Source organism: Lepisosteus platostomus, chromosome 12, assembly GCF_059453375.1.
Source record: "Lepisosteus platostomus isolate fLepPlt1 chromosome 12, fLepPlt1.hap1, whole genome shotgun sequence".
In the NCBI taxonomy this organism is placed as follows: domain Eukaryota; kingdom Metazoa; phylum Chordata; class Actinopteri; order Semionotiformes; family Lepisosteidae; genus Lepisosteus; species Lepisosteus platostomus.
The window spans coordinates 22,267,749-22,283,502 of record NC_142622.1 but is presented as its reverse complement, the minus strand read 5'-3'; the positions used below and the strand labels follow the sequence as shown (position 1 = coordinate 22,283,502).

Sequence of the window (15,754 nt, the reverse complement as noted above, 5' to 3'; positions counted from 1 at the left end):
TTTAATATGCAATCAAGTATTAAATGTCCTTTAACTTTTGTTATGTACCATACATTTATAATGTGGCTAGCACCCCCCTATATTTTTAAATGAAAACAGATACCATAGTCTCATCTTGATGCAGTTCAGCTTGATTTATTTCTAATTGCTTCTCGTGGCTGTAAGTGAAGTACTAAACTTGCTTTGTCCTCTCAGTGTATAATACTGCAGTATAATTTGAGCTACATGGATACCCTTTATTTCCATGTAGTTTTTTATGTATTAAATCAGTAAACAGGAGTCATTTTTTCACCCATAGGGTTGAGGGAGTATGGAACAAGTCACCCAGCCATGCTGTTGAAGCTGATACCCTGGCATCCTACAACAAATGGCTTGATTGAAAACTTTATTCATTTAAACCACTAACTACCAAACAGGCCAGATGTTAAGTTATCTCTCATTTTTTATGTTGAAAGAGTGTCTCCTGCTCGTCGGCGGCTCAGGGTCTGACCTTTCCTTGTGCTGAAGTAGGGTGAGTGAGGAACAGGAGGCCTCTTCGATTGATCTCCCATTCGCTGCTCCTCTGTGCATCCTTCCTCCCCCCTCTTCTCCTCCTCCTCATCAGACCAGGGAAATTCGGAGTGCCCTCCCTCCCCACGCTGCTCAGCACCTCACTCTTGAACACCCGCCAGCGGTTCTGCTCCAGAAACACCTGGCTGAGCTGATCGTCACTGCAGCAGAGAGGGCAGTTAGAGTGCGCTAACCTGCGGCCTGGCCTGTTGCCCACTGCTACTCACTATAAATCATTTTGTTTGAGATGCTTTTGTGTACAAAGTAATCTAAAAACTGACATAACGTATTATAATATTCAATTTGCACAGGAGTGGAAGGGAGTAACATGGTTCAGCTTGACAGAATGGCCTTAAACTTTGAGAGGGGATAGTTGCTAATCTTTCGGTGAACTGGACTCCTTGTTGAATGAAATGTATTTGAACTGGGGGTTCTCCATCTGAAGGAATTCTGCCAGAACCCCAAATTCTAGTTCCTCAAAGCTTAAAGCTTAAAGACCTTCCCATGTTGTTCTAATTAGGTGGTTTTACCTGCATTTAAGTACATTTATTTTGAATTGCAATTGAAGGCAATTGCTTATCAATATGCTGAAATTGACCAGCAATTTAATGTAGATTCTGCTCCCATCCTTTTTAACTTTGCTCTTTGTCTGTCTTACCAACAGAGGTTGCCAACTACAACCGTTCCACCAGCGTCACCCTCTCCTGTTCAAACCCCTATACTGTTTATCAATGCTCTCCACGAAGGATTTGGGCAAAACTACTTTTTTAAATATTCAATTGGTTGACTAATTTAGTTCCATAATATAGGGAGCAAGTCGTATCAAAGCACTACACAGGACTGCATCTCATTCAGTGGACGTATACCTGGGGTAGGGCTGGTCTGCTCGCATGAGCTTTTCCAGGGTCGCCCAGTCGGTCAACTCGCTGAACTTCTCCAGCTTCACACGGATGACCTCTGCCCCCTGGCTGACAATGACCATGCCGCGGGGGTCTCTGCAGTGTGCTGGTGTTGCCCACAGAGGGCGCTATGTCAGAACACACAGACAAATGAGGCTGGGAGGCTGTGTGACTTTGGCAGTTTCTCTCAATCCCCGTGTTCTGTCCAAGTACTGCCCTCCGAGCTGATGAACACAAGCTAAGGCAACTGTAAAATGTTAATGTGATTGTTCCTTAATGAAAGATGGATGTTTCTATGGCCTTACAGAGCCATGTGACTTGATCTATATACAGAACTGTGACTTTGTTTTAAAAATTGTCCAGGATCTCAATATTGAAGCCCAGCCAAGAAACCACCTGCATGCACTGTACCTGCTGCGGCAGCTTGCCCTCTCTCTCCAGACAGCTCTGGATGTATCCCATGTCTACTGCTGTCTGGATAAGGACAGGAAGGACAGTGAGTGGTCAGTGAGCCCTAAGAACACTGGCTTTGTGAGATGGAGCAGTGAACAGTCTGCTTCTCACTTCACCTGTCCAAAAGCAAAAACTGATTAAAATGCTCTGTCTTTCTCTGTAGCTTTAACTTGCTGTCAAAAGCATAAACTGAACGCTGATAGCTTTACCTTGAAACAATTGAGCTGTTTTGCAAAAACATTTTTAAATATATTATCATGGATGCCCTATATATAGAAAAAGGCTCTGGTACTCGTTGGAAAGTGATCATATCCTTATGAAGTACTTTCAAACTTTGAATAATTTCTGATATAAATAAAGATAAAGAAAGGCATACCTCTAGATGAACTCCGGCTCACTGCTCTAAGAGAACACAGAGAGAGGGGACAGGAGACTTACAAAGTGCTGTCCATGTTTCAGCGTGTCGATGCGCATGTACACCCCTGCCTCTACTTCCCTGGGGAGTCCGCCTGGGGTGCCGGCACCCTCCTTTGATGGAACGATCTCCTTCCTGCAAAGACACAGGCCTTACTGAGACCGGTCACCAAATCCTTCACTGTGATACACTGTACTTGTGAATGACAATAAATACATTAAGACTGATATTACAGTGACCCTTTAAATTCATTTATGTACAAAAACTCTTCAATTGTTCATCACTTCCTTTATATAAAAGCATACATAATATATTAATATATAGTATATGAGGTAGGCCACCACAGTGGCGAGGTGGTTAGTGATTGCTGCTTCACAGTGCTGGGGCCCTGGGTTCAATTCCTGGGGGGCTATCTGCATGGAGTTTGTATGTTCTCCTTGTGTTCATGTGGGTTTCTTCTGGGTGCTCTGGTTCCTTCCCAAAGTCAAAAAAACACACTGGCAAGTTAATTGGCTTCTGGAAAGATTGGCCCTGGTATGCAGTAAGTGTGTGTGTGTTTGTGTCTGTGTGTGCCCTGTGATGGACTGGCATTCCTGTATCCTGCCTTCTGCATGTGCCTGCTGGGATGGATTCCAGCTCTCCCATAACCCTGTTTGAGATCAAGCGATAAGAAAATGGATGGGTGGATTTAATGTTATATCATATTTAAAGGGATATACGATACAGTAAGTGAATTGATTTTTAATTGTTTGAAAATCAATTTAATTATTAAGGCCCTTGCGATTGTGAAAAATGAGAGCTGATTGCAACCTCCTCCTGCTAGGGGGCAAATTGGACTTACTTGACTGATTTGCCTTCTGTAGAATGAGATTTCACAGGCAAGAAAGAACTTATCTGATTGGCCACGTTAAATTAAACAATCCACAGGATCAGCAAACAGGGTATTTCAGCAGCCAGGTGGATAGGGTTGTGTCTATGTCTAAGATTCTATGGTTTGTGATTTTGTGATACAGTATTTAAATGAGCTGTAGAGAGGTTAGTAGGCACAGGAGTGCATTAGTTATTAGACTCAAATGCTTTTACAACAACAAACAAGTGTATTCTGCAACGGCTTGGAATATACAGTATTCGATATCTGACTGTTATGAGCTTTCCAGTCATGGTCCTTATACCCCAGTGTGTTCTAGTTTTCATTCGAAAGCTCCTTTTCATTTTAATTTACTAGGCTGAACTAGTGAGTTGCTGATTTGAACCTATTTTTTTTCACTCCCCTAAAGATTGATAGGTGAAGTTTTAAATTATGAAACAGGTCAAGAGCACAAAACAAAGTAAACAGTCTAATGAAGCTATCTTAATTTAAAACTGGATCATGGAGAGTTCACCCAGAATTTGGAACTGAAAGACATTATGGTTGTTAACCCCTGCCCTACTTATATGAGTGATCTTTAGCTGCTAGTTTTGAAGTAATTGTGTGTTGGCTCTGTGGCTAAGGATATGCGCCTGTGGCTGGAAGGTTGCTGGTTCATATCCCACAGCCGGCAGAGGAATCCTATTCTGTTGGGCCCCTGAGCCCACCTGCTCCAGGGGTGCCCTATAAATGGCTGACCCTGTGCTCTGACCCCAAGCTTCTCCCCCTGTCTGTGTGTCTCTCATGGAGAACAAGTTGGGGTATGAGAAAAACGACAAATTCCAAATACAAGAAATTGTATATGGCCAATAAAGTGACTTTATCTTGTCTTATCATAAGACTGATACCAATTATTAGTATCCAGAGTACAGGACAGTTGAAATTCCTGGAATGGCGTGAATGAAAAACAGCATCCCAACACTGTGATAACCTGCCCAGAATCATTATGATCTCAGAGTACAATTCAATCTCAGGTTAAACCAGAAATGCAAATGAAACACACTGAAGGAAGGTACCATGTATACTAGCTGTAAGGTTGGAGATCTCTGCCTCATGGAGGATGATTGAGTGTGGACCTCTATATTGAAGATGAACCTGTGTTTCTCTCAAGTAGTCTACAGCAGGGGTCTGTCAGACCACAAGCCTTTCTCAAGACAGTCAAGAGATCATTAATGACGTACACCAGGGCTGCTCAAGAAATGAATCTCTACTGCCATCTGCTGGCAGCAGTGCTCATTTTGTTTTTAGAGTCTTAAAAAATATGTAACAGCATCAATTTCAAGTGAACAAGTAAAGGTTTACTCCATGCTGAAAAGTGAAGAAAAGAAACACCCGAAGAAGGCTCTGCAGCTGAAACATTGCGTTTCTTTTCTTCTCTTTTCAGCATGGAATAAACCTTTACTTGTTCCTCTGCAGCCTACACATGCTGATGCAGCTCCCTACTTGAACTCAATTACAAGTGGTCCTGCAGATTACATTGCCTACAATTGAGTAACAGAAGAGAAGAAAGGATGACTTAAACTTTAAACACTAAAGCTATATGTCATTGAATACATTATTTCAATCACTTTTGCCTTCACTTTGAAATGATCAAATAATTGTAGAAGAGCTGCATTCTGTTGTTTATTTTTCCATCCTGAGCTCTCGGTTATGTAATGGATCTAATTATTATTAAGAAAATGTAGTCTTGTAATTAAATATAAAGTTTAATTTATATTAAAATTTCTCCTAATATGTGTGATCTCTTGATATCACTGTTGAGTTGAACAATAAAAAATGTTTTTATTCTGATATGATCAAACGTGTACATAGAATTATCTAAAAATAGTATATATTGTCCTTAATATTCCTATTACTCTCATTATTACAGTTAAAATGGCTTGGCTCTAAAGACAAAAATACGTTTGACTGTCCAAATACCTTTGAAGTTTACTGCATATATATTATTTCCCTTTGTAGAAACCAAGAGATTCGAGCCTGAGGTGTCTGTTTGTCAAGCCAAGTTTTATTATATGCATACAAAAAGCAATGCATTAGAGGCTTATTGTTGTATCATGTTGTTGCTCAGAGGGGATATGGCTCTACACAACTTATATATACTTTTCTCTACACCCCCCAGTCTCCTGTATTTGAGGTAGTTTCTCAAGAAACTCAAGGACTCAGAGAACAATTAAAACATTCCTTCCTCATCAGGGAGTTTGGTACAGAAGATGGAAGTTTATTACCGAGAGGGAGAAGCATCTGTGCTAAAGCAAGCATGAAGGTTAGGGTTTAGCATGTGGATTCAGCAGGAGTTCACAGCTCCTACCACTATATAGGTACAGAGTAACATACAGATTCTGCTAGGGGACTCCAGCACCTCCTTAGCATTGTGTTTTTTACCACTAAAAACAACTAAATACTAAAACAAGGTTGTCTCCTTTTCAACCTGTCAGCTGTTTTACCTGAGGCTTGATTCCTGGCCAGGGGGGGTATTTTTGTCTGGGTTTTCACTCTCTCCACTATCAGACAATGGGAAGGCCTGTTCCCTTATTGCCCAGTCCCCCAGAACCTGGGACTCCAGGAGAGCATCAACCTCAGGAAACAGGGCCTGGAAGTGGGAAGCTGAAGCAGGCAAGCTTGCAGGAGAGTCCTGAGGCCTGAGGGACATCTTCTTCTCTATCTCGCCACTTTCTGTGAAATACAAGTAACTGTTATTCCTTTTTAAGAATAAAAAGTCTAATATGAACTACATTTTTCTAAATCTTCTTTTTCTCTAGGAGAGTCACAGGGTTTTGAATTCATTAAAACTGGATATAGGCTTAATCTGGTTCAATTAAATAAATGAATAGTTCAACTATAAATGAGGTCTTCAACCCTGGTCCATGAGAGACCCAGTCTAGTCAGGCTCATATTTCACCTTTTTTTAAAGATTGGCAATACTGGTAGACTTTGAAGTATTTAGTCCTGCATCTCTAATTACTTAATTACTTACAAATTAACCATTAAATTGATCACAATGGGTGATTTACTCATTCATATTTTTAGACATTGGTGATTCAATAGTGACCTGCAAATACCAGGGCTGAAGATGCCTAAACTAGAAAACTCAGACTTTATGTGAAAAGAGAATCATATTTTCTAGAACTGGTCTTGTGTAACTCATCTCTATTTTATATTTGTGAAAGTTTAATGTCAGAGTATTCACGGAAACCTCATTATTTCACAAATAGATGAAAATGTCACATATGAATGCCGAAAATATTTGGCAATACGTATTCTAGCTCTGTGTCAACCTCACCGGTCTTCCCTTGGTTCTTGTTCAGTTGTGCACTCTTTCTCACTCTCCCCTCACTTTGATGTCTCACCTGTTAGTGTCCTGCCCTGTGTTTTGTCCAGTAGTGCCCGCTGCTGCCTGATCCACCTGTGATAGGAGGAGCACTGGCTCAGCTCCACCATTCGCAGCACATCACACTGACCCTGCACAGAGGAACAGGAAAGCTGGTTGTGTTCTCCACCTGCCTCTGAGCCCAAGCTGAAATGACTCCCTTCGTACACAATGTCCTGCTCTTTTCAGTCAGTAGGCAGCTCATCTCTCCTTGATGTTGCAGTGCATTTTTTTCCTAATGAGAATTACTAACTACAAAGAAGACTATCCCCATTCGGATCCATCAGCCCCATGTGTGCAACACAGGTTATAAGGCAGGTGTCTGTAGCCCCCTACTGGAAAGACTCATCCCAAAGGTTTTAAGAAGGACCTTCAAATGAACAGAAACATTGACGTGTTCTGAATACTCAAATCATAACGCCAGTGCTCTGTTTGAGCATTGTTACTCTTCAGGGATATCCTTTGCAAAGCATGTGGATCTGATATTAAAGGTGTACTTTTGTAAGGGTGAATATGCTGCTATTGGTATTATCTTGATATTGTAGCGGTGAGGCATATTATTACACTTTTAATAATCTTTTTGTTGCCTTGGCAAAGCAGGTCTGGGAAGACAGACTACCTTCCCTTCTTCTCTTTCAGACTACCCTGACAATCTGACTTTCCCAACCACGTGACTGCAAGCAGTCCGAGTCAGGACTTAACATTTCTCCAAGACATCAAGCCAAGAGAGTCAGTAGAGAACAGAATTCCTCCCAAGATATTCTTTCTGTAACAGAAGAAATCTTGTGTTTTGTGTGCTAGTTGTTATTTACATGCAGCTGGGCCAAAGCAGATGACCGTGCACAGACTTTTAAACACAGAAGTTTAGGATAATGCTGACTTCCTTGCAGAGTAAAGACATACACTGCCAGTAACAGTACACAAAGTTCTCTCTTTACTTCTTTCAGTACTGTGACACTCCATTCACAGAGCAAACAACTGCCAAGTCAGAACTCGGACCAAACCAAGCACAGCTCTGTCTTTTCATCAAGAAACATTTGGCCAACAGATCTTTGAGTATAAAATTTCTTCATTCACATTATAATTTTCCAGAGTTGAACTACTATTCCAAATATGTTTGATATTTTAGCTCGTGATAATAAATGCATATTTTCTTGTATGTGACAATATAAATGTGATTTAACTATATGAAACTGATATAACATATGAGGTAGACCATAACACATTATAAGCGATATTTGAACTCTGATATTATTAACTTTGATCTTTGGAATCCATGAGTGAAAGATCAACCTTTAATATTACAACAGATAATTTCACAAAAATATTCTATAAAATTTGTTGGTTGTTATGCATGGTTTGGTGTTGTACCAATACATTGTGTATTTAGAATCCATGTGTGAGACTGTAAATTATTATGTTTGATTGACTCCTAACAGTTGTCAAAGCTATCTTGCAAATTACTGTTCCAAATTCTAATTGTTACAGTAAATTAACCTATGGAAGATGAATATTAATATTTGGACAAAAATATTTTGTCAGTTTCTGTGACTATGAAGATGCTGGTTTAAGGAGTTCATCAGTTTGACACTTCAGTGGATTAGTGAGAGGCTGCTGTGAGCTGTCCACTGATGGACATCAGATTAAACTGTGGGTACCTTATTCTTTATCAGACTTACTCTACAAACAGACAAACTGGTGAGGAAAAAACAACTCTTTGACATTTGTTGTCTCTGTTACTTGTGTTCTGTCCTGTTAGAATCTGTATAGATAATCATTCCTCATTAAGACATATACTGTAGCTATGCTATGCTATTAAGACAAGCACCTAGACTAAAATGTTTGTAAATTTCTGGACTATTCAAACCTTGAACATGAGGATGGAATCTGTATTTGCATTAAAATATTCACTGAAGCAACTGTTATAAGCCTGAAACTACTAATTTCCGACTACATTTCTTTTGGAATTTTAGAGCTTAAAGTATATTCTAAAGCTTCATTCGATATTCTAGACAAAGGAAAAATACATAATGCAATCTAAGTATTGGGTTAGTTTAGGATCTCCTAGCTGTCACTGTGCATGTTTTAGATGCCAGACAGGAGCAGAAGAGTTCTTTAAAGCAGCAGACTATAGCACCGGTCCTTGAGGTCTATACTGCCTTCTGATTTTCAGTTTTATTGAGCTTCTAATCATTGAACTGAATACTTTTTACAGATTATGAGAGTAATAAAACATTTGAGGCTTTCTGGATTGTGGCTCTTGAGGGACGGAGCTGAACTACATCCAAAGTTTCACAGAGCACAATTTCTATGTTTTCTGAGTTACTAGGAAATGGGCAGCTTGTCACACAAGGAAAGCTCAACTTCCATCACAGTGTTTGACTGTGACCAGATCAGCACAGGCTATCTGACACTGTTTACAAGCTGGAAGTGTAAATAAAGTGTTGCTAAAACACTTGTTATGTGCTACAGTAGGTGTATCTTGGTCATGTTGAACAGAATCGATTTTATGCTGCTGTTTCACACAGAATAAGGTTTTTAGAAATCAATCTGTCCCAAACAGTAATGGGGCCTCCCTGGACAACGTTAACACAGTATGGTAAAGGGAACATTAAAGAGTAGACTAGCACTCTGGATTCTTAACCAGAGGTTATAAATGTGGGCAAAGCTTTGTATTCTTTGTACTTTGCCATTGGTTATTCCTGTAAACCCAACCATATAAACAGGTACCAGCATTGCTGGTACTTGTGATGGAGTTGGGATGTGATCCAGCTTATAATAAATCAATGTCTCATTCAGATGAAGTCCTACAATCTCTGTTTACATAACACTGCAGGAACTGGAGTGTATTGTCTGGTCCTCTGAATCATGAAGGGTTGTGAATGGCCTTAAGTTTGTCATAGGGTCATTGAGTTTTTGATCATCCATTACAGTATTCGATTAGGCTCTTAAACAGACAGCAAAATACTGGTTACAAGCCTGCAGGAATGTGCTCCTCAATGTTTAGAAATAGAATACTGCATCTTTATGACATCTACTCTGATCACTGTATTGCACTTTGAGGTGAAGCCCACCATGGAACATATAGAATAGAATAGGATGAATGTTCTAGAATAGATTAGATTGACTAGTTTCCAGTCTTCCTTGCTTGTTTTCTGTAACACAATAAAACCAATGAATGAAATGGACTCTTACATTTTTTACAATACTTGATCTCTACACAGTCTCAATAAATTTACTCTCCAGTAAATTGTAAGGAAGAGATTCTGAGCTAAACTTAAAACAAGAACTATCTGCAGCAGAGTGAATGTAAAAATATAAGAAGATGAAGGGCAATGTTTATTAAAGTCAGATGCCTTAGCTAAGTGCAAGGACTCCTACAGTGATGCAGGTTTTTATTATATAAAACAACAACATATGCTCCTTTTTCATACTTGTGATCTTATTCCAAGTAATTTTGTGCTGACAGGACCATTCATCCATAATGAGAAAGTTGTTTATTCTTTGTAAAGACCATGGTAACCTACGTAACCTAGATCCTATCCCAGAAGTACAGGGCTCTAAGGCAGGACTATACTCTGGCTGGGACACCGCCCCTTCAAAAGGCACAAAACACAAGAATTTAGGGACAATTTATTAAAACACCAGCTAATCTAGCCAGATTGACCACGTGTCAGTGCATAAGCGGTACCTTGGTGATGAAGATAAGGCTGGTGGTGGAGCTGCTGTCTCTCAGGACCACCTGGTCATGATGGACCTGCTCTGTCTTGCAATGATCAGCCAGTGTTTCAAGAGCAGCATCTGACCAGCTGGAGAACAAGGCCAGGGACCTGAGAACAAGAATGGCCACGTGATGGAATTACACAGCTCTCTTCACCAAACAGTCCTGAAGACCCAGTTGAACCCACAATCCAACCTGTGTAATAGCTGTGTAATAGAACCATTTTGGGATTTAAGAACTTAATACAGGTACATGGCATTTGCTGTAAATTGCCCATACATTTGCATCTACAGATGTGAACTGAAAATATAAAACTATACACTGCTGTGCAAGCTTAATTTCTTTGCAACCAGATTAAAGTGTATTAATTGAAAGTTTTTTAAAAAAAGTAGAAAGCACTAATGTGTTCTTTGAGTAAATCCATCATGCTTATTGAATACTATATATAGACTACAGGACTGTAACTCCTGGTTGTGTCAGTGTTGAACAAGACTTAATGGTTTAGCATCATCTTCTAGACAAGTGTTAGAAAATAATAAAGTTGCTCTAATCCTTTCCAATAATTCAGCTATTTATTTTACTTTAGATTTCTAAAATTATATGCATAAATGGAGCCATTTCTTTTTACACTCAATATTATTTATCTCCTTCACAGTAACTCACAGTAAAGTATTTGAAAACAAGAGACAGGGATTAAATGTCTAGCAAATGTATGAGCATGTTTCTTTATGTGTTGTCTGACCTGAAGAAGCTGTATCTCTCTAGGGCTTCCTTTTGTAGCTCCTGGTCTAGCTGGTGACTGAAGAAGTCCTCCTTGTCCACCACCAACAGCTCTGTATCCTCCACACACACTACAGTGGCATTGCGCCTCAGGCCCTTCAACAGCGCCACCTCCTGCACAGGGGGGGAAACACTGACTCACTAAATTGCCGCCACGTAGGGTTCATTATTGTAAGTTAGCAAATTTAATCAGGAGGCTCCAGGGTTCATGGTTTACTTCTGTCCAAGGCTAAATAAAGTCCACATTATCCTTGAATAACTAGACCAATAATTATTTCAAGTCATTAAGAGCTAATATTGGCAGAAATATTACCACCTTGTAGCCTGATCTTGTTAGGTCTCAGAAGCTAAGTAAGGTTGGGGCTGGCCAGATCTGGGCTGGGAGACCTCCAGAGAAATTCAGGTTGCTGCTAAAAGTGGTGTGGGTAGACCCGAAGGTGATCTTCTCTCTGGACAAGAATTTCCAAACCAGTGTCCTGCTGTGATGATGATGAACACTGTGCTATGGAAGGTTCTGTCCACTGGAAGAGACTGAGGTCCTGACTTGGTCATTATAGATTCCAATGCATTTTTAGAAAAGTGAGGGTGTTTACCCCAGTGTTCTGATTAATGTCCACTCTGCACTTGTACAATCTGACCTTTCTAAAGTTAATTCAATTTGAGAAGCAGTTTCTCTGATCAGTTGTGTAGTGGGGCTGCTGTCGCATAATAGCTGTCACATGTCACTCATGTGAGTTCTGCACCGCATAGGTGGATAAAGTGGGCCTTTTGTGAAAAGCATGTGTGATCTTTTGGGGTCCTAGTGAAATCTGTTGGGCACTGAAACAAATTTTCTGCTGTGAGTAACAAACTCAAACACTTCACTTACTGTGAGAGGGTGTTACCTATCTTTAGTGTAATATGCTTTCAAAGTTATTTCTTATAGTATCAGTGTCATCTTACAGCAAAAATAAACATTCAAACAGTTTCCTTATAAATTGTATTGACATAATTCTAATCACTATTTTAATCATTCTGGATTTCTCTTTATTGACTCAAACCACAATAGGAACAGGAGGAAACAAACCCTCTGCTACCTCTGTTTGTAAAGACATTAACCCATCCATACAAGGTTGCTTACTACTAACTGATTCTAAGCTACTTCAGTTTACACAATTTTTTTAAGCCACAGCATTAAACCACTGGTCTATTCAGTAATGCCAAAACCTCCCTCCTGATGAGGATTGGCTCATGAACCACTCACTCACCCCAAAATCCTCCACCTTCCTCATGAGGATTGGCTGGTTTGCTAAGGATACCAGTCATCCTGGTTTCTAACTTTTCTTCCTCCCCCTTTCCCTTTGGTAAGTGTTAGAGGAGCATAAAGGCACAAACTTCCAGATTCAGCGACAGTTTCTTCCCACAAGCTGTCAGATTACTGTACTCTACCCCTACCACTGGCTCACACTGATGTTTCTTTTTAAGTTGTATGTTATTGAACTTGTTGTTATTGCTTCTGCTCTTCTGTGTTTATGTTTGTGGCGATTCCTTTAATGTCTTTGTGTTGGAACATACTGTACATGCAAATAAGCATTTCATTGCACTTGTGCATATGACAAATAAACTGAACTGAACTGGTGGACCACTGACTCACTCCAAAGCCCGCCCCCTTCTTCATGAAGATTGGCTTGTGGACCACTCACTCACCCCAAAGCCCTCCCCCTTCTTCATGAGGATTGACTCGTGGACCACTCACTCACCATAAAGCCCGCCCCCTTCCTCATGAGGATTGATTCGTGGACCACTCACTCACCCCAAAGCCCGCCCCCTTCTTCCTGAGGATTGGTTCATGAACCACTCACTCACCCCAAAGCCCGCTTCCTTTCTCATGAGGATTGACTCGTGGACCACTCACTCACCCCAAAGCCCACCCCCTTTGTCATGAAGATTGGCTCATGAACCACTCACTCACCCCAAAGCCTGTCCCCTTCCTCATGAGGATTGGCTCTTGGTCAGTGAAGGCAGAGCTGCCATCCAAATCCTGAGTGACCGCAATGATACCAGAGAACACAAAGTAGAAGCTGCTGCCTCTCTGGCCTCGCTTCACTACCACCCGGCCCCGCCCAAACCTGGAGGAGAGGGTGGGATGGAGGGGAAGAAACAGGGAGTGGGAGAAGGAGTTTGGAGACGAATCAGGATAGGGAAAAATGAGAGAGGACTGATGACAACAACAGACAAGAACATTATAACTCATCATTTTAATCTCTTTTCTGATGAAGTGGAAATTAAATTTTAGCAAGCATATGTCTATTTAGCATTACTTTGTGACTGACTGATTGTAGCAATGCATGCTGTCTCTCCTGTGGCTGTGAATTGTTGGTTTATAGATTGTGGTTGGGATAATGTCAATAATGTCTTAAGGATATGACAGGTTCCAATATTCTCATGCTGTAAACTGTCTGTTCTTGCTAATCATTATAACTCACCTAGCAAGCTATGCATTCATCCATCCAGTTTCTAACTGCTTTATCCAATTCAGGGTCACGGGGGAGCCAGAGCCTATCCCGGCAAGCAACAGGCACAAGGCAGGATACACCCTGGATGGGACACCAGTCCATCACTTGGCCAATTTTCCAGAATCCTATTAAACTACTAGTATGTCTTTAGACTATGGGCAAAAACCAGAGCACCTGTAGAAAACCCACATGAACGTGGGGAGGACATAATAATAATTTTTATAATTCCTTACACTTATATAGCACTTTTCTGGACACTTCAAGTGCTTTACAGGTAATAGGGACTCCCCTCCACCAGCACCAATGTGCAGCATCCACCTAAACATACAAACTCTTTGCAGATAGCACCATTACTGAACCCAGGGCCCAGTGCTGCCACACAGCAATGCTAACCACTGCACTACCGTGCCACCCTAAGCTGTGTATTATGATGTCGAACACATCACCTGACCTCATCTGACCACGAGACATTCAGAGCAGAGGACTCAGCTTGGTGAAGACAAGATAGGTGGCTCTTTACTTGTCTTCCATGTGCTCTCGTCGACAGATGAGTTGCTGGCATGACAGTGCTTTGCCAGAGGCATTTTATGTCCGTCACACTGTAGAGAAAGAGTGTGGGTGCCCCAATCTTGGCAGCTCACCTCTCATAGCGGATCACCTTGGCCAGCTTGAGCTGCATGTGGGGGGAGTAGCGTCGGAAGCTGGGCAGGGTTCGCAGGGTGCTGCGCAGGAAACGCAGGTCGGGCTCTGAGCGCCATGCTGGCGGGCATGAGGCCGCGCACAAGGCCCGCGCTGGAAGCTGAAACTGCAGACACAACAGCAGGGCAGGAGCACATGAAGACTGAGATGACAGGAAGAATAGACACAGAGAGACAGGGACGGCACAGGAAGACAGGAACAGGACAGAGATAGACCTGGAGTGTGCAAGAGAGGAGACAGTCAGGCTTGTGTACACTTCAGGAGAATGGAAACAGACATGCAGAAGTGTCAGAGAAAGACAGCTAAGGAAGGAGACAGAATGAAAACAACATAGATGGGTGGGATAGCAGGGCCTCCTGGCCCGTCGGACAGGTAGATTAACCTCATATTGGCTCCTGAAGCTGCTGCAGTCAAAGGTGAGGTCAGTGTCCAAAGAGTTTGCCTCCCCCAGGTGCTGCTCCTAGGTCAGGAGTCAAAAATCTTATAAATAAATAATATTTTATTGATTCGTTTAAAATCAATTTTTCATTTTAACAATTCCATCAATAATTATTCTACTGGCCATATATACCTGGGATTATATATACATTGCATATAGTATTAGTTTGCTGATCCAGTCCCTTATACAGAAGCTGCGTCATTAGGCATTAATTTAGGAATGAGACTAGGGCTGGAGTATTTACTACATTGCAAATATGTCTGTACCAAGCTCAGTTAGCTGTTGTGTACTCACTGTGGGTGTGCTGTAGCGCTGTCCCTGGTCTGCCCAGTATCTGAACCCCAGTGCTCGTTCTGCAATGCTCATCAAGGTTCGGATCACACAGGAGAGAAGAGCCACCTTCCTTGCTACCATCCGCAAGGTCTGATGGAGAGAATGGCACTGACAAGCCGATCACACTCATTCACTGAGCACTCATCCACACACGCACCACTGACTGTGCTAAAACTGCAGGAGACTGTACAGATACTGTTAACACTGCTCATAGTTATACACAGTTATACACTGGCACAAAAAGTGTGTGTACACATTCACACACTGTCTCACTGTTCCTCTGCAGCACACATCACATCTTTACTATTGTAAGAGGAGCTTAAAATTAAATTGCAGCCCACATACAAGAAACTGGGGCCCATCAGAGAAACTCACCAGTCTGCCATTTCCTCCCCAGTTCTCTTTTTCTGCCTGAAAGACACCGGGAAACATCATTCCAGAAACCTCACCCTGAGGGCCTGGCAAAGAGTGAGAGAATAAATGTCTAAAATATCTTAAAACTCTAACTTGAATCACTATGAAGATGAGCAGACAGGTGAGTCAATAGGTTTTCAAAGGAGAATCCTTCCACTGCAGCACGTTTTGGGGGTCTGGTAGGATTGTTTGTAGCAACAGATTATTCATTAAACTGACAAGCCTAGCCTCCTAGCTGTGACACTGCAACCTCTGATTAGTGATAATGCCAATGCGTTCTGCC

General features: G+C 41.4%; 1 protein-coding gene across 1 annotated transcript in view; it reads right to left on the bottom strand.

The window, feature by feature from the left end:
- The window catches only part of LOC148651290 (cyclic nucleotide-binding domain-containing protein 2-like), a 17,339-nt gene extending 1,585 nt beyond the window's left edge, over positions 1-15,754 (bottom strand). The window contains exons 1-13 of the mRNA XM_088601387.1: positions 15,433-15,754; positions 15,019-15,147; positions 14,668-14,745; positions 14,228-14,391; positions 13,043-13,199; positions 11,054-11,205; positions 10,282-10,420; positions 6,571-6,682; positions 5,668-5,896; positions 2,340-2,451; positions 1,860-1,922; positions 1,416-1,576; positions 491-710 (exon numbers count right to left, since the gene is read on the bottom strand). Of these exons, the coding sequence (XP_088457513.1) occupies positions 491-710; positions 1,416-1,576; positions 1,860-1,922; positions 2,340-2,451; positions 5,668-5,896; positions 6,571-6,682; positions 10,282-10,420; positions 11,054-11,205; positions 13,043-13,199; positions 14,228-14,391; positions 14,668-14,745; positions 15,019-15,147; positions 15,433-15,492 (1,776 nt within the window). The 5' untranslated portion in view covers positions 15,493-15,754. The remainder of the gene's footprint in view (positions 1-490; positions 711-1,415; positions 1,577-1,859; positions 1,923-2,339; positions 2,452-5,667; positions 5,897-6,570; positions 6,683-10,281; positions 10,421-11,053; positions 11,206-13,042; positions 13,200-14,227; positions 14,392-14,667; positions 14,746-15,018; positions 15,148-15,432) is intronic.